At 36.6% G+C, this 22,685-nt stretch overlaps 1 protein-coding gene across 3 annotated transcripts in view; it reads left to right on the top strand.

The window, feature by feature from the left end:
* Nucleotides 1-22,685, top strand: part of LOC124156120 (calbindin-32) — a 262,639-nt gene that overhangs the window by 159,880 nt on the left and 80,074 nt on the right. For all 3 annotated transcript variants that reach the window (XM_046530454.1, XM_046530456.1, XM_046530455.1), the window contains one exon: nt 17,513-17,598. In XM_046530454.1, the coding sequence (XP_046386410.1) occupies nt 17,513-17,598 (86 nt within the window). The remainder of the gene's footprint in view (nt 1-17,512; nt 17,599-22,685) is intronic.

The raw sequence follows: 22,685 nt of genomic DNA on the forward strand, positions 1-22,685 counted from the left end.
CGGTCGTATATTATTATATGTGTGAAATTACAAAGTTTTCATTCAATCATTGAAAGCCCATCAATGAAGACTTTAAGGCACGAAAAACCACATTACTTTTTCCCTACCGCATTTTCTACCGGATAAAAGAGTACCGTGAAGGCGTGACAGTTGAACCTACTCAAGCTTGCATCGTATTCATTGACGATCCTCGCATATTTTTCCATATTGTTGCAATTGCATACGGTAGCTTAGCATGAGGCGGCAGTTGGCTTTATTGCTGGCCTGTCAAGCTATTGATCACAGATCAAATCTCATTATTAGAATAAATTTTATTCTCGCTATCCAGCCTTTAGTTGAGCCTTCCACTTAAAGTTTATTTTACTTTACTTATTGTTAGAGTAAACCCGTACCACAGATGGGACATTAATCTGTGGAATACTACCAGAAGTCGAAGAAAGTAACGTCAGCAGCGAACTTGTGCACTCTGGTCATGCATGATTTCATTATTTCATTTATCGTCGTTATTTACAAAATAAAAGTGTTTGATTGAATGGATGTTTGCGAGTGAAACATTTAAACTTGACAAATTTCCGGCATATTTAAGATGTAGTATGTGTATTTGAGAAGGCCTTGCTGTATAAAATCTGAGAATCCTGTCCGAGGAATGAATTGTAGAGCACATTGTGGTGACCAATTCTCGCCGAAACCGAAGGCCTTTCTTATTTCTCAGAGCACAATCCACCGTGAGTCGAGGAGGAGAGAGAGATTTCATTAAAATTATTCCCAGCGCGGTGGAGAGAGAATGACTGTGAGAGTGGAGATTGTTTGAGGGAAGCAAAAACTATGCTATCCCAGCCGAGGAGGGATTCGAGAGATGGAAAATGCTTACCGCTCCGAGGGTACGAATATTTTATTGGTCCCTTTGGGAGGACGTCGGCGTGCGTATCGGCAGGTCAGATCGCAAGAGCGGGAAAGATATGGAGCGTGACGTAAGGCCAGGAGGGTGTGATATTGTGCGAGGGAAAAAAAAGTCGCCTTTCTTAGAAAACATGCGATATCGCAATAGCAGCGGCTTTTTTGCGATAAGGATCTGTGTTTGACCTCCACCATGGTCTTAATGGCTGCTGGTATCTGATGAGTGTCAGGAATACGTAGATACTCAATACTTGGGGTCAGGTGATGTACGGGCAATGATTTGACGGCTTTTTACTTGTGAAAATATTTTTTTCCTGACTCAGAGCATTGATTATCTCATCTTCCTAGTCTTTGTAAGCCAAATGGTGGTAAATAAAAGCGAAGGTATAGTTTTTAGGTCAAGTTTCAGCTCAGTACTTTTTTCCTGATTCAGAGCATAGATGATCCCATTTTTCTAATCTTTGCTAGCCAATAGGCGTTAAATAAAACTGAGGGTATAATTTTTTTAAGTTAAGTTTCAACTCATCTACAAAAAAGGTTGGATATTACTCTGTAGCGTGGTGATCGTTGTACTTATATTTCTGCCCTGAAACTTCCCTGGTTTGGAAATCAAATTTATAGGTTTCAGGATATTAAATTCAGCAATTACATACATGCACCAGCCTCCAAATTTAAATGTACCATATTCCAAATTATTCCTCCTATTATTATTCCAAATTTAAATGTACCATAGTATTCTTATTCAGGTGTTCTTTCTTCCGATGCATAGCGCTATCTAAGGAAAATCGGGGCGATTACAATGAGAGATAAATTGCATACGTATCGTGGTTGATTTGAAAAGAGTTGGAGAGATTTATTTTCTCTGATTTCTTTCTTCTATCGTATCTTGCCCGTTATTGGGAATGATGCAAAAACATGTTCTTAAATTGTTTCCAAATTGTAAAAGGGCAGATGAAAACAGTATGGAATACAAAAGGTATTTTTTTAATGCATTGCCTCTATGTAGGAGTTAAGGTACATGTGTTCCAAAATATTTTGCATTCAAATTTTCAAAAACTTTACTGGCTACATTTCCTTTTCTTTTCAAATAATCTGATCAAAATATTTTTATTTTAATTTATGGGAAAATTTGACTATAAATGGCCGGCTCAAAATAAATGTAGACAACCAGTGAATTCTGCGAATATTTTGATTGAATATCAATTTCAATTAATTTATTATCGTGAGCCTTTTTGGGCCATGAGATATATTTTACAAGAGCACAAAAATTCAGAAAAAATCATTTGGCCGAGGTACAAAGAAAATAAACACGGCAGCAAGTCTCAGTAAATACAAAAAATGAAAAAAGACAAAGGAAAAAGCAAAATGTAAACATATACAAGCATATGCGTAAAATTCCATCCCGAATGCGGATACCCGGGTATCTAGCCACACCATATCTCCAAACATTTTAAATGCATTGGGAACAATATCGCTATTTATTCAAAGGAAAACTTTCAGGTCTAACAGAAAAACGTAGCACCAGTAAAAAATTATATCATGAATGCAGAATATATTCTCCCCTCATCACATCAGTAATCAATCACGTCATATATCAAAGCTATTACTGACTGAATTAGATAAAAAGCATGTCCAAAAATTTATATACCTATAAATTTTCTTCTAATTTTAACAAAAATAACAAACTTTTTTCAAATGCTTATTACACGAAGAGAAGGAAATAATGTGTGACCTCTTACCTTCCAAGACGAGTTCCAGAATAACAAATTTCGTTGTAAGGTGCACGCTATTCCACTCTAAGAAGTTCTCTTTCGAAATGAAGTCGAGTTAATTAATCTTTCAACCTTGACATCTATGCCTCAAGTTGTCTCGGAAGAGAACTTGCTCTTGCTGAGATGTTTCTATCCTTTTAAGTCTTGTCTTATTATGACGCTTTCCGTAAATTATGCTGCAAAAATACCGACTGTGAGGCAACAGCTCTCTGCAGCACTTTATAAAATGTGTATTGCAATCAAGGTCTTAAGTACAGCTCCGAAATCGGAAGCGTACTATAACCCCTTTACTGCCGCGTCCATCGTGAAGTAATAGTGCCGGGGCACGATTAAATGCAGCAGCTTTAGGTTTCTTTATTTCTCAGGAGATTATAATTTTAAATATTTTCGCAAAGCTCTTTCAACAAAACACTATATAATGAAAATAGAGAAATAAAGTCACAAAAAATAAGTTTGAAGACGTATGTTACTGTGGTACAACGTGAGTTTCAATTTATTGATATAGAAGTTATCTTTTAATTTTTAGATAGAAGATAATCAAAGTATGTGTATATAACTCCTATATATTTATTATTTAAAATATTAGCGACGACGTAATGAATAATAAATTAAGAGTCATTTTGTAGAGTGCAGCCATTAGGTTCTTTCTTGGAAGCACTGAAGGTCTTCTGAATTTTTATTTTTATTTTCTGAACATTCGACTTTAGCTAGTATATGTGACATGAAGTGAAAAAGACTTCTTCAATTCACATTGAAGTATACCAACGATGTCGTCAGAGTGAGAATATACTCCATTTCAGTTTTCAGTTGGTTTTTTACATGCAGTGCCGGTACTTTTGTACCTATGCATGATTCCTATAGTACGCTATTATAAATAAATACGTTTCAGCAGAAGATAGTCAATGATGTATAAGAATTTTGGGATTCAATGAGAATTATCCAGCGTCAAACCTTTGGAGTCGCTTGAGAATTCATTAAAATGCGAACATCCTCTATGCAAAAATCGCGTTCAAGCCGGCGAAATAAGAACACAGGGTTATGATAACATTTTTGGTGAATCCTGAATTGGCTGAGTTTAGATCCTAAACCTCCCTAGTGCCTTATAACTAGTTGTATTTTAGACTTGAAATTAGCATAATGCGCTTGTAGGGCGTAAAATTATTATGATATTTTCACAGTAGTACCTTTGTACTTTGCTAATGTTGACACTTTGAACATGCCCATCTAACTCTGTTTGAGCCATTTTCCACGCTATTTTCAAACCTCATCACAAGAAACAGAAAATACATATTGGGAGTATTTTTGAGCGAAGAGTTGATGGAAAGATTTATTGAGAACCGAGAAAGTTCATTTCACTCAAGTTCAATTCACACTGCATAATACCACCTATGTTGTCAGCGTGAGAATTTGCCCCATTTCAATTTTTAAAGGATTTTACTTGTAGTACGGTATCCTTTCTGTGTAAAATTGCTTTAGTTTACTATGATATGTACTACAATGATGAATACGTCTGGGCAGAAGAAAATTGATGGTGCATGATATTTTTAGGATACAACAAGGACTATAGCCTAGGAATGTTTTTGGGGTATCTATTGGGAGTATTTTTGAGCGAAATGTCGAAGGTAAGATTTCTCGTGGAGGATCAAGTAAATATTAAGGGTACCTAAATAAAGGAGATTTAATCAAAGCGTCCTTTGTGAAAAAAATACATTATAGACGAGAGAGGATAGACATAAGTTAGGACAAAAATGGAGGGCTGCAGTTAACAGATCATCGTAGTTTAGCGCTGATTAGGTTGTTTCTCGGAAACCCAGGGGTGTTATTTCGCCTTCTATTTGTGTTTTGACCTTCGCTTTTACGAGTTTCCTCTCCTCTACCCATCTTCGCAACGTGTTGAGCACCAGATTCTTACAGGTGCGTTCAGCAGGGCGTGTTCCGATTACAAGGGAGTGATTGGACTCGATCACTCGGATAGAGCGAGTGAAATCGACCAGTGGCGCGTGAAACCCCATGTCATGGAACGCCAAGACGGAAAAAGGCGAACGCAATATCCTTCCACGACGAAAACGCTTGAGCGTCGGCCCCTTCTTATCTCCCACTCGGAACCGTTTTCCTTCTGTTCTTTTAGCGGAGTGATTGATCCCATTCCTCCATTTTTGCTTTTTATCGTGATGATATATCCCTCCAAAATCTCACCGAAAGCCTCACTTGTGAGCTTGGTCGAAAATAAACAATCTATCTTGGGCATATCCTGATAAACCTTATTCTAGAGCGATAGTTAGCGTATTTATCGTGGCTAAGATAATATTTGAAGGACGATGATCGTGTATGAACGTCATTACCTTTTTCCCTTTAGATTAAAAATATAAATGAATGTATCACTTTAGCCGTTGAGGATCCAAAGGAGTTTGTAAAATATTTTAAGGTCCAAGAAAAAGGTTAGAGCAGTAATTACAGGTTTTTGTTGCTTTTTATGGACATATGATAGAGGCTGTTAAGAATTTACCTGAAAGGGCTCTTAGCAATAAAAGTTTAGCCTTTTTCGTATTGCTGCCGATAGGGAAATGTAATAATGCACCCGATATGAAAATTTTGATGATTTTTGAGACCAAGATTCACATATAAACAGTTTGAAATGATGTTAGTGATCCCGAGATACCATGATATTTGGCCTGTAAAAAGTTTCTGTTAAATATTGGGTATTGATCGTGCAAGGTAAACTATATTCGATTAGCCACCAACTAGTCGCTAATGATCTGTAGTGAAGTTCTAGTGAGCTTAATTCCGTATTGAGGGCCAGTCAAGCAACTAAGGCTTCATTTAGATCAGATCGTTAATTTTAAGGTGGCTTGATGAGGGGAGTTTTAAAAATCTATTGAGAAATTCTTGAGACCTGCGAATCTTAGCTACTAGGTGATTGCATTCATAATTTTTAATGGATTTTATCGGCGTCTTTTTTATTTATTTAATTTACTGAAATCCTGGGTCTGGTTTTTCTGTTATTTCATTGCTGGTTCGTTAATTGTCAGTAATGGTTTCATTCGGTAGTACTCGTAAGAAGTGTATGGTTTTTTACACCTACGGAAGGTGCAAGTACAACATTATTTGATGTGACTAATATTTAATTTCGTATCACCCGATTTTCAACTCTTTCTCCTACTGGTTACATCGCAACTCATCCTTCATTTATAGAGAAAGCCTTCCAGAAACATGTCCTCAGCATCATTGAAAGTCCACGAACCCATTTTATTCAGAAGTATTGCTTCAAAAAGACCGAATTTAGGCTCCTGCATTAGTGTGACACAAAATTTTACCTTGGCTTGACTCTGATAGCAAAATACTTTACCATTCACATAATTTTGGATAAGTACATTTAGCTTGAGGATTGAAGGTAATAGCTTAAAGCTTTACCTTGGACTAAGGAATATAACCTCACTATACAGTGATAAGCACAGTAATACGAAAAAACCGGAACATTAATTCAATTCTCAGTCTCAGAGGATTTGTGCACTGCTCGTGGGAGTGAAGGGTGGATAAAGTTTTTGGCATCAAGCATCAGGATGGGAAAGGGGTCTAACGTGAAAACTCCTTTTTGAGGGAGCATTCCGCTCTAACAAAAAAAGTTCTCACAAACTGCTTTTTTAAGTGAAAGTGAAAGGGACACCTCTGGTTTACGGGATGAAATCAGCACAAGGATTTACGAAATTCCTGCCTCCCTTCCATAGCGGTGAAGTCTAGCACACAATAGAGTTTTTCGTCTGCACTGCTGAGCATGCCTGCTTCAAGAGAATAACATGCATTTTATTCCCTTGTCGATAGAGTAAAATCTCATTAACGTAGCTCTCTCTTGATTTTCCCTGTTTTAACCTAGCTTATATATCTTTATTATATTACACGCAAGTATTTTTGTAGTTTTCTTCCTCTCTGGGAAATCCAACAGGATAGTAAGGGTGACTCCCGTAAAATTTATCACCGTGGCTAGTCCCCGTGTACCTAAATCAGGATAGAAAGGCTCACAAAACAAACCATGCAAACCTTCGTTAACCGGTAGAACGCTTTGATAATTGTAATTATATCGGCAATAGCCAAAAAAACCTAAGTCTTGCCTTAATTTGACTTTTATGTGATTAAAAAAAGGCTTAATTTTCAATTTTCTGTATTGTAAAACTAATCCGTTGCCATGCAGATAGTAGCGCGTCAATTTCTTCGAAATCATAATGAAACAGCTAATAAAGTATAGTAAAAACTCTCAGTACGTGCTTACATGTAAAAATGTATCACAGATATCGGAGACTTGAGATGAATTTAAAATGTTTAAATGGTGCCTATGAAACCCCCCCCCTCAGCGATATTTGTTGAACTTAAATATTTCATTTGTATACTATCCTTCAAAACTGTTAAATTTTTATTTCCTAACATGAATGTTATTTTTCTGCATCAAGGATTAGCGGAATTATGTGAACATGTTTTGATTGCAATTAAATGGACTTCGTCTCTTTTTTTGCCAATGACATTTTAACCTTATATTTTGGAAGCCACACTGAGCTTAATATGGATACACGTTGGATATCCAGGCGCGTCTAGTTAAAAAATATAAAAACTTGGCACAAATGACAAATTTACTGAGCGGTCGTAATTATGCGCTGGTTTCGCATTCTAATGTAGGCATTGCGTCAGTCTCATTCCCAGTATTCGAATACACTAGCATTCAACTGGACCGGAAAGTAAAGCAATAGAGGCATAAGACTGTTTTATTTCTAGCAAGCGGCCTAGATTTATTGAAAACTCTCTTCACCTCTCTCGTTACTGGATTCTCTGGCCGGAAACGTTCATTAGTGAGAAGCAATGAATTTCACCGCATATGAAACTCCTCGAGGATTTTCCTTTTCTCGCCATCGCCGATGCAAAACGGCTTTACCCATTAAGAGTCAATAACAGCCTGAATGAATAAAAGAAATTGCTTTATCAACTTTTCGTCCCAGCCTCTGCCGCAATGGAATCAACAAACGTAATCTCAAGCTGAGATTTTATTTTCTAACACGCCAAAGAAAGCCACTGTTTCTCTGATAGAGCTTTTCTTATGGGTTTAAAACCATGTTTCCCTCTGTTTCCCACAATTTTGGTAGAAAATAGCCTCAATTTCTGTCTAGAGGCATTCTTTATAAGGGAATTGCTCATTGGAAAATAATGTGAATGATGATTTCGTCCCTTAATATCAAAAATATCTTTTGAGTTGCGGTTACATTAAATATCATTTGTAATGTGAAGGCAGAGCAGTTCATATGAGTTATGATAAATACTTCTTAGAGGTAAAAATATAGACAAAAGAAAAAAGAGAGTCGTCTATCATTAATGCTTTTTCTTAAATATAAATTTTCTGATCGCATGTTATCAAGGAAATATGGAAATGAGACAATGTCACTACCGATTTATATATTATATACATTATTATTATAGATATTATTATATTATGTGTGCTATTATTTTTTTCTATGAGCACAGTTATTACTACACTTGATCCATTCAGTAGTAGGTAATCTTCTGTTCTACTTTTACTGGTGGCTACAAGGTGTAATCTCAGATTATTAGCGTTATAAGATGCATAGAATACTGAAGAAATTAGCAAAAAAATGCAATGATTTATTTCCATCCTCCTTCTACTAATTAAGGAATATTTGAGGGCTCTCGTATTTCAAATTCATATCTGAGGACGTCAATTCGTAACCGCTACCACAAAAAATTAATGAAATGGATCTCGCGATCCGATGATCGGGTTAAATGGTATAATTAATAATGCTGTTATTAAATTGTGGAATCAAAATATTTATGCGTAAATAACTTGATTAGTCAATATTACTGAAATCTTGACGCTTCACAGAAATTAGCCATGAAATGAATTGATGAATTATATAGTAACGAAAAAGTCGCGTGAGTGCACAGTGCATGCCAAATACTCACATTAAAAGTCCCATGAATAATAGATCCATCAGAAGTAGATAATACAAGGCAACAATAAACCCATTAGAAGTAGAGAGCAAGAAAATAGAACGATTACTTCACGACGAATAAACGAAATATGCTGACTTCCTGAGTTTAGCCTTGAGGATTATTTGTGAGGATATTTTGTTTATTCGTCGTTAAGTAGGCAACCGTTCCATTTACTTGGTATCTACTGCTGGTGGGTAATCATGAATATTTTTTGAGTATTTAGTGTGATATTCATTTTCCTTCCTAGTAATATTGGCTACTTATGGCAAATCTTTCCTATTCTATCAGGATGTCTTTCTCTTTCTTGTCAAAGCCTCACCAGCCTTTTTTTTCGATATATGGCCTCTTGTCTTTCGATTAGGGTCTCTGGACTCACTATCAGACAGCTGATACATGGCCAGCTTTTTCTTCTCAAAAGAGCCCACTTAAAGCCATCCATCTTCCGTCTTCCCCTAATATGATGTCCCGCCACAGATTGTTGTCGTCCCTATCAAATTTCCATCTTCAATACTAGAACCCTAAATAAAGAAAGCTCCCGAATCCCTAGTAGCTGTATCCAATTCCATTCTCTTTATATCCTTAATAGGAAATCGGATTTAATGGGCTATGTTATGCCGTAAAATATGCCAATCATGGCAAGGATAGAGTAATTAGCGCAATGAATTGCTAAGGGGTCATCCTGCAGTCGTTATTCCGTGTGCCATGCAAGTTGGATGATAATGGCCCTAATGTGTTATGTACTTTTAAATTGCTTGAAACACTGAAATAATGCAAAAATTTCCCTTCAATTTAGAATTCAATGCTTAGATATAATCTACATATGCTATTCAACACAGACAGAGTTTGGCTATCGATGACTTTATTTAACATCATCGTTTTTCAAATTTATTTCTCATCCTACTGCCGTTGGTAATGCGTAACTTTAAACACCTTACGAAAATAACATATAATATCGAATGAGTTTACCTGAAATCTTTCTTTCATTGGTTTATTATAAGTTGATGCATGATAATTTGTTTTTATAATTCATATTCTTTCCTGGTTTTCCTACTCTTCAAGTCCTATTTATTTCTTTTTCTCGGCTTATTATTCTCCGCATATATATTATTTTTCCTGAATACCCTATTTATGTCATGCTGATCACCACTCCAAACATCATAGTTTCATCGCAAATATGTGCAATACGTATCTCTGGTCCGCGAGATTTATGGGACCACAGCAAGGTTTTCCGCAAAAATAGCTCATCCTTTCAGTGGATGATAAGGCATGAAGGCATCCCTGTGAGGAAGTCCTATGCTCACTGTTTGCTGAAGCTCTCAGATCCCCTCTCCCAGATGTTGACCTTTATCCCGATCAGAAAGCTAAACATCAATACAATTTTCAGTCCAAGATACCTAAAACATTAGAATTCGCCGTTCCCACTAATTTATTTAGTAATCGCACCCACTCATCACACTTCCGTTAGTGACCTCCTGCCCTTACCCCTTCACTTTCTCGTCTTGAATGCTTCTAATCCAAAGCAATTTTATATCCTAAATAAGAAAGACAAATAAAATTCAAAATGTAACTTGGTAAACACATCTTATGCCACTAAATGGATTGCGTCACGTTGTATTACGCGCCTGTCTACGATTATGTCTGTTTAATTTTACCTAAAATATAGGTTTTATGTCAAATGTACTGTTAATTTTGTAAAAAACGGTATTTTTCTTTCAACAGCGCCTTTATATGATTATTTTATTTAATTATTTTTGGCTAAATATTAACAATGACTTTGCTATGTCTGAAACTTGCATGTAAGCTGATTTATATAGTATAGTGCGAAAACTCCACAGAGCCCCGGCTGGTCCCGGTATTCTTAAATTATATAGTATTGTTTTCTTGGCGAAAATTCAACAATGCAAGCAATATTTTTGGAACATAATATAGCGTTCTTCAATTGAAAATGTCCATCCCATTTAGTAGCCAGTGAATCCTTACCAAAAAATCTCGTAGGTGGTTGATATTCTCCTCATTTATTTAGTAAAAATAATAACTTTTTACATGAAAATAGTAATGAATGAATTGGAGTAATTATTCATGGTCTAAATAGGGTGGCTTGTTTGCCGAAACTCATGTATGATATTTAAATGCAACAATGATGGTTTAAAATCAGACACATCTAATTTTTAGGTCATATTAAAATGATCAGAAATAGATTATCAAGCAAATATTTTAAATGGAAACCCAAGATTTGTATTTTTGAAATTTTTAAGTATACCGGTATTAGCCACGGTAATATATTTGCGAAGACACCCGCAATCCACAAATCAAAGGATCGTGGTCAATGCGAATGATTTTTTTCCGTGAAATTTTCGCACAATTTGTATTAAGTTATATTTATTATTATTATAATTTATATAGTTATACGTTATATTAAGTTATCTTTGTTATAAGTTTTTATTATAGGAATTCAGTTCAATAGGTGCGTAAGTCTTGGTGATAGGCTTAATGACAGGGCCGAAATTCACGTGATTATAAAGTCATTTTCTACAGGAGGTACACGATCCAAGGGCACAACCCCCGACCCACATCACGGAAAGGATAAATCTGAGTCGGGGGGTTTGCACCAAACACGGCTTAGTATTACGAGGATAAAGCGGGATCCCCTGTCCCATCAACTCGGAAAACTTGGGCAGACGAAAGAGACTGCGGTTTTGGGTCCTTCCTTTTCATTCCTCCCCCAATGCTTTGAGGAAAAAATAAAATAATAAGAGCGCCACAGAGGAAAAAGAGAGGCATGACCCGCTACGTCGACGCATAATGAGAATGGAACATCCGATGTCGGATCAGCCCCACGGAAAAACAGGGAGGATTTCCTATGATGGGGAAGGAGGCAGGGGGGGGGGCGAGGATCCAAATCCTAGGGGTCGTCCGGGAGACCGACCCTGGGTGTAGGGATACCCTTTGCCCGCGTGGGAGGGAAATGGAAAGGAGGATTATAGGGGGCGTGGGATCGGAGCCTCCTTCATCAATTCACCCAGGGGATCCGTGGGACTTGGAAAGTCATGGGGGACAAAAGGGTTGGGTAATGGTGGGAGAAGGAGTATTTCCAAACGCGGCAGTGCGGAAGACGATACAACCCTTCGAGAAAGGCGGATCGGACTCTGCGATTTGCCTTGGTAATTCTGCTTAAAAAAAAGAACTAATTTCTATTCCTGCGGATGGCCGTGGAATTGTTTCGCGAAATGTAATTTGATTCACTCCCTCCCTATACTTATCTCGAAAGAGATAACCCCAGATAATGCACTAATAAAGTCTCTACGGTAGGCGAAAGGATGAAATTTCCGGTGGGAATCGATACAAAGCTTGCCTCGGCTTTGCGTACCTCCCTGACGCAATAAAGCGTAATCCTCCCGATGCCGAATAATTGCTAATTTTACTTATTCCGCAGCGCAGTATGCAAATTGGATGAAGCAGTGTAGGAAAGAGTATTTTGGTGCCAACTTCTCTTTCTTTCCTCCCATGTCTTCCTTTTTTCAATTATTTTTATACTGGTTGGCATATTTTGCACACGTTGTGGTTAAAGCGCCATACTTTTATTATTACCGATAGATTTTATGAAATTTAAGTGATTTTCGGGAAGTATAGGGCTTTTAATTTTCTTCAGTTCCACTGTGGCATTACTCAACAAATTTCCCAAAAAGGATATTAAATAGTGCTCATTTGACAGAAGGTAACGATTTACAAGTTAAAATTATGATATCAAACTTATCGTAAAATAAATTTATTTTCAAAGTAAACATCAATACCTGAATTAGCTTGAATTTTTTCAATTTGAAATAAATACTTGCCACATATTGATTTAGTTAAAAGTTTCATTTAATACAAATAACACTCATTTTACAATTGAAGGAATCCTTTTCTGGCATTAACATGATTATGAGTTTTATATCTATTCTTCACCACAATGACAAAGATAGAATTAAAAAAGTTATATACACCATTGAAAATAATATTTTGAAAATAATATTTTGAAAATATTGGTGAGATTAAGGCATAAACACTGGCAAACAATTCACTAAAAGCTACTATTCTGAGTTGGGCCACGATCAGCAAGCCACCCTGCATAACGGAACAATTATTAAAAGATAACCACAGGTATTTTATTTACCGGGAGGGAAATGTTCTGGTTGAAGAGCTTTTAGTGAGCCTCTAGAAGAGTAGTGGCTTTAGCAGGTCGTTTCATGGTTTCACCACTCTGATAGAGAAGGCTCATCTCTGGTCCTCAAGGCCCCAACTCGGAGCAAGCCGAGGGCTACTCTTGGCAGCACGCGAGGGGTCATCAGGCACAAACTTGTTGAAAACCTGAAACCTGAAAACCTGAAAAAAATACACTCATTGTGTATTTTTTCAGGTTTTAAACGTTCAGACTAAGACTATGGTGTCTTAGTTTACCCCTGCCCTACAACTATGTAGTGACCTTAAGTACGCATATTTTCTAGGCTTTTTAAATCTTTTCCTCTCAAAAAATTCGTCAATGAAATGGAATTTGGGATATTTAGCTTGGTTAACAAAACTGTATTTCAGTTTTGTGAAAATTAATTTTTAAATCTATATTTACAATCATAAGGCAATTAATTTGAACCATTTTAAAATTTATTATTTATTCTTTTACGTGAAAGCCATTATTACACCTTTCATGCGGACTCCTTAAGTTTTCTCAATTATGCCATCATTTATCATATATTCTATGGTTTAGTTTTTTGTTTATATTGGTGTTCAATGCATTGATATCTATTCCGTATTGGCACGAATGGTTTTCCAAAACTTTAGGATCCAAATATTAAAAATACCGTCCCATTTTACTTAAGTACTGCATATATGTATTTCAATTTATATTGCTGGAAGGCGTGTACCATTATGGGGACAAATTTCTTATGGTCGCTCTTCGTAAGCGTGCTATCAGAGGTGACTCCTACCTGGCTTCCTTTCCATCCAGGCATGCCAAACAGCCTTTTTCTGTGAATTTTCAATAATTCAATGTCACCCTGCGTTTCTAATTTTCCTCCACAACTAATAGAAAAATGGCTACTTGTTGTTTATACCCTCTCGTATTCATTGCCATCTCGTTTAGGGGATGCTAAGGCATAACTTACATTTGAAGTGTGAAATGAAAAAAGTAGGACTACACTATATTTTCTCCTTCCATACTCTTAGGATACAATACGGAGAGGACAAGATATCTTTTCAGAGAGAGGAGTGAATGTGATGGCATTTCGACAGAGGCACATAGTTTATTTCGCTGCCTGTTTTTTATGATACTTTCATCGAGAAGAGAACAATAGACTCGGCGAAATGTGGACTGTATATCTACACGTCCGAAGAAAGAATAAGTCTGAGGGAAAAATGCCTCGCATTCCATAAGTGCCCAGCAGCAGAAATATAGTGGATGCCCGGCAGGTTCCCATCCTTCTTTTCTTTTCATGTGCGTCCTCTGTATCCTTTCATAAAAATATTTATGCAGCACAGCGCGCCGATTTTTATGGGAAATGCCGAGCCTCAAATAGTTTAAAAGCTGAAAGCATTGTGTTTTTCAATTGGCCCTCTCTTCTAGCCATTTTTACCTCGCGGCACTTTGCCTAATCGATTGTTTTAATGGCACCATTTCAGTGAATAGAGAAAGAATGTTTATGGAATTTTAATATGTTCAGCTAAATGAGGGTCATTCTTTTATGTGTTTTTATGTCATTTTTTTCTTATTGCGACGAAATAATTTCGTACAAGTAACTAAAATTTCCCTTTGCTGGCGGTCTTGCTATCAGTGGAAATTCCGAAGAGAAAAATCATTCGTCATGAAAGGGAATCGAACCCGAATCTCCCGATTTCCGGTCGAGTGCTTTAGCCAGTTAGGCTAACGAGGCGTTTTTCCCCTCTGTGGAAATTTCCCGGTCAAGGTGAGTGATTTATTTCCCTGTAGAAATGTCGCACAATTTTTGCATTGGGGGTGACTCCGTATTCACCGTGGCTAGTTCCGTTACACTTAAATTTTTCTATATGTGCTTTTTAACTAATGTGAATTATTTTTAGCCAAGTTTCTTAGAGGATAATCATTTCTCTCTCGGGGTTCTCATAAGACTTTATCACTCTGTGCAAAGGAGTTCTTACGTGTCTCTGAGTTACAAATTGTATTACCATGAATTTCCTGGATGCAACGCTTCTACATAATTTTAAATTAAATAATCTACTTTTTATACCTCTTCCATTCCTCGTGTCTGGATATTAGCGCGGGGTCGTAGCATACACTTGTAAAGCAATGGACACCCTTCTTGCCTCAACTCCGGTGAATATTTCTTTATGCAAAATATTGCCATCAAGAGCCATTCCCTTGAGAGCTTGCGCTCTGGCCTTTTCTCTTTGTTTTCTCGTCCCATTGTGTTCCTTGAAGCCGGTGGACTTCTGAAACTCTCATAAATTGAAGTTCAAGTTTATATGCCCTCGGTTCCACAATTGCCCAGAAAGTGATTCTCGGGAGAACTCAATTCCAGCTTTAATGCCAGGAACAATTTTTTCCCACGTCATCTAATTAATGCCACTAATTTCTTTAATGTGGTGAATAGCAGCCAGATTTTCCGATTTTTACCTGCATAAAATCAGTTTCGTTTTTTAATAAGGAGAATATAAAAATCAAGAAAAAAGCGCAAAATAATACTTTTCCAAGTATTATTTTGCGCTTTTATTTTTATATTATTTTTCCGATACAGGATAATGAAAGAAAGTGGCTAATGAAAGAAAGAATTGAGAACCAAAACAAGTATGCTTGTTGGAGAAAATATTTTCAACGAGGGTTTCCAGGTATGTAAATCGACCAAAACGCCATTTCTTCACAACTAATAGGTGTCGAGCGAACGAAATATTCACATATTTCTTTATGCATCGCAGAAATAATAGAGGTTTATTTAAACACTATGGCAGAAATTATGAGCAATGAATTGCTTCAATATTATTAATCCGTCGATACTTTCATTAAGTATGATGTGGTTTTGCATAAAACTTTATTTTCATTAATACTTGCATAAATTTTAACAAAAAAATTAATTAAATGAAATTAAATCATCAAATTACGGCCATATAGAAAAGCGGAAGAATCCAAACCCATTCTTGACCTTTTCAAAATTTCAAGTACAGCTAATTGTTGGTTGTACTGATCAGTGTTAGTTAAGGTATTTTCCCATCGACTGCAGCTACTGAAATCAAAGCTAACTGAAATCAAGCCTACATTATATATCAGAGTTTTCCATGCTTCTTGAACATTCAAGGCAACGTGTTATTTACGAAAGCTTTCCATCTGGGCGGATTTAGAATTTGTGTCCTAAATTAACGTTATGCCTTAAAGTACATTGCAATCCAAGCACAGAGTGTGAAATTCACATTACTTTACCCCCCTGAATAGGCAAAAAAATAGTGGGGGGGCATGCAATGCGGAAGGCTGCAGTGTTTGCCCGAGTATGAAAGAAACCGTGTCCGAGAGCAGAGTGTGAAATTAACATTGCTTTCGTCCCTGAATTGGCTCCGCAACCTTAAAAAAAAACAAAAGTATTTTTTTCTCCGTGGGTTAGTAATTTAGCTCCTTCCTTCGCGATGAGCAACCGCATTCTTTCATCGCAAGCCCTGAATCCTAAACGTATGGAACGCTGCCGCTGCTTCCCGGGACCCCGGAAGACGTGCCCATTACTGCCAGAGAAAGGACGCGCTGAGGTTTTATGGTCATAATTCCCAGGGGAGGAGAAAAAAAGGACAACTTTCCTCTCCAGTGGCGCAGCTGGAATTCTTTGCAGGATATTCCAGGGGTCCCCAGGTCCCAAGGGTATCCCAACAGGGTTACCACACCCACTGCGAATATTTTTCACCCTCACCCTCCCCTGTACTTGATATTGCGCGAAAGCAATGCCAGCGCAGAAGTTTTTTCCATTGTCGCCACAAGTGGGTGTAAAATTTCACGATCGCCCATGCATTGCGAACAATATACTCCATTTTTCCATCTGTTTTGGTTTTGTTATACCAATGTAGGTTGCTGTAAATATTGTTTTTAGTAAATCTGGATACTACTAAGTGTACCTATTTTATGCATTTTTTCAATCTTTACAGCATTCTCTTTGAAACTTTGGAGGGCTTTATCAGCAATACCGAAGTGCTCGCTACTTTTTAAGTGAAGGATTTATTCTTAATACTATTATAGGCATTTATGCAAGTAAGTCCGTCATTCAGATGAAACACAAAGTTCTTCTTGCAAAAAGCTGTTATTTTAAATTATATTATTTTAAAATGTCTAATTATCTATTGCTTATCAAAACTCAACAAAAAAGGAAAAACTTCTTCCATAATCTCATATGGATGGCGATTTATCTAATTGGATAAATTTCTTGTTGATTTTCATGCTGCCACTGATACATATAAATGTATTTACATAATTGCAGCATCTTGTTAATGCGGATTTCTTTGTTATCACATTTGGTTGTATACATAAAATAGTAGTAGTAGTATGATGAAATACATCTCACTAAGGCTTCGATTCCTTGCCAAGTTCTCGCAAGTTATGTATAATTCCTTTGGAAATGCATTGGAATCACCTGAAAAAGAACCAACAAATTTAGTTTTTCCAGTCATTAAATTTTCAGCATTCATTTAAATGTGAAATATACACTTATCTAATAAATAAATAAACATTTAATATCCATCACGCTCCTCGTTTTCAATTAGTAATATGATGTATATTATATTTCAAATTGCTCACATGTAATTTTATGAAATTAAAATGATATGATAAAAGCAATTCATAGTTTTTAATAGCAATTCTATTTATCGTATTTTCACAGGTAACGGCTACATTGAAGGCACCGAGTTGGATGGATTCCTCAGAGAATTCGTTTCCAGTGCTAATGCCACAGATGTGTCCCCAGAGGTGAGTATCCAGATGCACTTTAATACTAAATAGTACTCCTACGGTATAATATAGCTTCCTTCTCCTAAATCCTATACACTGCCTTTTTCTGTTGCCCCCCTTAACTTAAATCCTTTTATTTAATTCAGTCTAATTTACAGCAAGGACATGGGAGATTTTTCCCATTAAAAAATTTTACATTCCCGATGAAAAAGCCGATGGTAAATTGAATATGCAACCTAAGAATAACCCTCGTTAATGCTTCAAAGAGAGTCCAGCAGCCTGTATATCATAGCAATATGTGCAGGGATCTACTGAGTTAGAGGTTTTGGGTTTGATAATTTATCCAGGAAAATTTTTTTCCTATAAAAATTACCTTGCATTTCGTCGTCGATTACGCGACAGATTTGAAATATTCCGCAATTCAATCTAAGACCAAAACTTAATAGCAACCGACCGTATTATCCTCACCACTTACTATTTTCAAGATAATCCTCGATAATGGCTGCTGTTATTTTACCATTATGGTAATTTTTGCCACATGAAATTAAAGCTAGAGTGTCTCAGCTTCAATTGACTATTGGGTGCTTGTATAAAATTACTATCAACTATTATTTTTCTATTCCAAAATCTCCTCTGCTCTTCATACATTGTTTGCAGGAAAAAATTGTATTTTGCCTTTCAACATCAATACCCTTTCTAAATCTCCGATTTTCGTCAAAAATGTGATTTTCTCACATCATAATGTAGTAAATTCTGATATTTTTAGAGCTGTCAAAACGAAGTAAATCTTCGTACGCGCTCGTTTTTTACAGATGAATTATCTTTGAAACTAGGCCAAGAAAAGAATCAAATTTTAGTTTTTTATCAGATCAAAATTGAACTAAAATCGTTACTTTTAACGAATTTATGCGTTATTTTTTCATAATCGTTTTCCCAGATCGGAGCACTCACTCTGAATGGCCTTGGAAAATAAATCTATCAAGTGACAGCTGCTGGGATTTCTCAGGGCTCATTGCCAGAACCACCACTCATTCCGAATACGAACCCTTCCAATCCACGATTGTGAATTATACTTGGCGTATCCCATGGACCGAAGCGGATAACTCAGCCTAATGAACTCAATTTCCATTAACGACGACCAATAGGAGTCGTCCCTAAGTCACTGAGCGTAAAAACGACAAATCTCAATTACTTTCCATTACTTGCGTTGTTGAATTAAGGCCAATAGGGGAGCTCGATCCCAGAGGGAGCTAGCATAATGCGGCAGAAGCACTGTTCAATGAAACTTCTTGCCCATAATAGTCGGTTCTTCTCATTGCCCCTGAACTATTACATGCGTCCAGGGTGATATGTAGTGTTCAACTTGTGCTCACGCCTTACGTCGAGGTAGCGTAATGAGAATATAAAGCGTCTAATAAACCTATTTAAAAGTAATTTTTTTAACCAGAACAGCAACAGAATCACTAGTATTTATAATCTACCGTCTCTCATCATATCCGGTGCGAAAGAGAAAATACTATCCCAAAATTGAGTAATAACACGTGGTACTTAAAGAAAAAACTGTCGAGACTCATATAACTCATTTGGAGCGTACAGTGGTGAACGTTTTAAAACATGAATTTAAAAAATTACAATATCAAATGCTGGATATTTGTTATGCCCAACTATTTTTTCTTCTTAGAATGTCTTTTCTTATTTAATTCCTATCCAAAATTAATTTTTTTCCAAATTTTTATCAAAAATTAATTGTTTCCAAGGCTAGAGTCAGGGACGATCTATTTTACCTTGCAGCTGCATCTACGTCTCATTTTTGATGCGCTAAAAATTTACGCTCAAACATCTCCAAGTTCATGAGTGAAATTTAAGGCTATTGTAAGAATATGCATTTTTTCATCAGTCCATAAAATAAATTTACGCGTGGGGGCATGTATAAAATATCCTCTATAATGGAATACCACTATACTTTTGATATTTTCTATAACGCCATAGCTATTATTATTAAGTATTCAGCAAAGTCAAATGTTAATTATTTATTATTTTGTGTAAGCAAAGCCTCCCTTTTTATCTTCTGTAGCCCAAAATTTGATGCGGCACCCAACGTTTTAAAGTACTCTGATTATAATTAACATTAAAAATGAACATACCTGTTTTGAGGAGCCCAAATTTTTAATATTTTTTATTGTCGATATGTATATATATTTTAGCATGAAATTTAAACTGAGCTGTACAAAGTGAAATTATTTTCTTTCTTTGCTAATTTTTTCAGCAGCATTTTTTGTCCCTTTTTAATACTCCCATTGTGCTGAAAAGGGATAATGTAACAAAATTACTCCCTCACAGAATTATTTGGCATTTTGCAAATTTTCATACAACTAAAAAAACGAATTAGTAGAGTTTTTCTCTCAGACACTTAGGAGTGACATATTTTACACGATTTCCGGCTTCTGTGCTTTAATGTGAATTTGAAGCGCAGTCATCTTGTTTGGAAAACCCTAGTATTTAATTCACCTTGGAGGCAGATCACCTTAGTTGTGTTTCTAGTAGCTTCCGTGACTGTAAATCGGGAGATTCGGATTTGAATACAGGGAAAACTAAATTATTTTTCATGGGAAATGTTTTCATTAGTGTATTTAAAATTGATGACTCCTTTTGACGACGAATTCGCACGTCTCTCGACCGTTCTCTCCTAATAGTGAATCACTACAGTGGTCCATCGTCTGATAATTATTAAAGGAGGTGACGCGCAGTGGTTGGAAACGGTGATTTGGCTGGGATTAGGTTAAAAAAATCATAGAGTCTCAACTAAAGTTATTATACCAGAAAAAGCATACTGTAGTGCATATTATTCCTGAATTTGTTTCCAGATATTATCATAGCTAAAGAGCTACATCATTATAAAGTAAAAACATACTGCGCCAGTCACTTTTTTTGCTACTGAAAGTGTACCTAAATATTTTCCGTACTAGATTTTTTATATTCTATGGATAGAGATCTAGTTTTTTACGCTTTAAGTCTGCAATAAAGCTTCTTCAACATTCTACTATTCGATGCATGATAGCAACACTATGATGGTATGCTGGTGATTTGTCTGTCTGAATTTTTTCGAGTGTGCTTTAAATCGAGGACGAAAAAGAATGCTGCTATTGGCGGGCCAGGAATCTGTGAGCGGTAGCCACGTGACACGACTTAGGGGCTTGAGCGAAGTTGATCCCGTGTCCGCTTCCTCGGTCCATGAAGGAGAGCAATCCAGGGTTCAGGGCAAGAGGATTTCCGCACCGACGCTGGTGGGACGGACAACCAGGAAGTGGAACAAGGATGCGAAATGCTCAGCTTCTATCTCTCCACCATCGCGTCGTCTGGATAGTAAGACTTTCATCCAATCGCCGCATCCGCAATGCTGCAGAGTCCAGTGATGTTCCTTTTTGGGTGTAACCGCGTCATAGTTTGGAATAGTTTCGTCTCCACTACTTCAGTCCTCCCCCATGTCAGGGATAGGCAGTATTTTGAATACAATAAATACAAATTTGAAATGCATTTTTTAATTTGTATTTGGTATTTCAAAAACACGACCTGAATACATCTTGTATTTTGTATTTCAAATACAGATTTTTGGAATGTGCTCATTCTAAAATGAAAAATACATTTGCAAAATACTTTTTAAGTAGCTCTGATAACACTTCTATAACATTATGCGTAAGAGATTACTTCGTTTTCGTTAAGGCCGTTTTACACGGGGCACGCACTTGCACAATCTGACGTGTGTACAAAGGCGCAGTCAAAATTGCGTCCTGCAAAGCGGTGAATTGTTAGAATACATGCGTGGCCGTGAGATGGCAAAATAGCCTCTGTTCTAATTTCGTTCATGCATTCGCGCAATTCCACGTCATTTTAGAAATTAATGCAGTTCTAACCTGCGCAATTCCGTGCCCCGTGTAAATCAGCCATTTCTTCATGTGTTTTCTTAATGTGTGCAACTATCCATAATGTGCTAAGGCAGGTAATATTTATTAAAGATCTCTTAGTTTCCATACAAATATATTTTTGAATTTTAAAAGGTATTTAAAATACTATTTTCTAGTTCGTTTATCAAAACCCAATTCAAAGATACTTTTTATTTTGAATTTCAAATACATTTAGAGCGGTATTTTGAAATTTAAATATTCCTCGACCTTTATTTTGCCTAGCCCTGATCAAAACTGACTGAGACCAAGGACAGACCATTAGATTGTCCTGGCTTCCAGTCATTTAAAAATAAATGAAGAAATTCCGCGAAAACCCCACATCTACCCTCAACCTTTCACCCACCGCCACCACGTTGACGATTAAATCGACGCGTAAGAAATGTATCATTTAGTAGCGGAGGCAAAATTGTTGGCTAGATATCCAAAATGTGAAGCGGGTACACCCCAGAGAATACCGCAGGGCATCATGGACCGCGAAAGGTTCAACCTATTAATCCTGTTCAAAGGTTTTTGACTTTCGTATTATTTCAAACCTACTCACATTAATAACTGAATTTTCGGTGGCATTACCACCTTCCTCGGAGGGTAAAAGACTCGAAAATGTTCAGGTTTAGACTTCGTTTTTCTTGAGATAGTAAGAATTCAATTTATTTCGGTTTCCTGATGAGCCTTTTAATGAATAAATTTTAACCAACGTGTTGTATTATATTGGCAACTACACTGCCGAATTCTGCAGATATAAGGTTGAATTTTCATTTCACCAGGCCTGCTCCAGTTATTCTGCGTTAAGGAATTTTAAATTCAGATTTACTCTGGCGAAAATGTTATTTTTTTCATATAGTGCTAACTCTATGTGTATTATGCTGCAATGATAGCATTGCTGCATGGTTTTTGCGAGGTCACCTCTCATTTAGGATACGAAATACAAAGATAAAGTTACCACAATAGTAACTGTCATACCCGTGAGGAAGTGTTATGTTTTCGGAAGAGGCTTGTGCGCCGTACGATACAGTAAACCGCGAAATTGTACCTTCTCCAAAGTAGTTTGTACCTTAGACCTGAAAACATCACGCCATCCTACCGGAGATATATGCCGGAAGTAAAGTTACCTAATGGATACTCTATCTGAATAGGAATGTATGT

Source organism: Ischnura elegans, chromosome 3 (genome assembly GCF_921293095.1).
Source record: "Ischnura elegans chromosome 3, ioIscEleg1.1, whole genome shotgun sequence".
Lineage (NCBI taxonomy): Eukaryota > Metazoa > Arthropoda > Insecta > Odonata > Coenagrionidae > Ischnura > Ischnura elegans.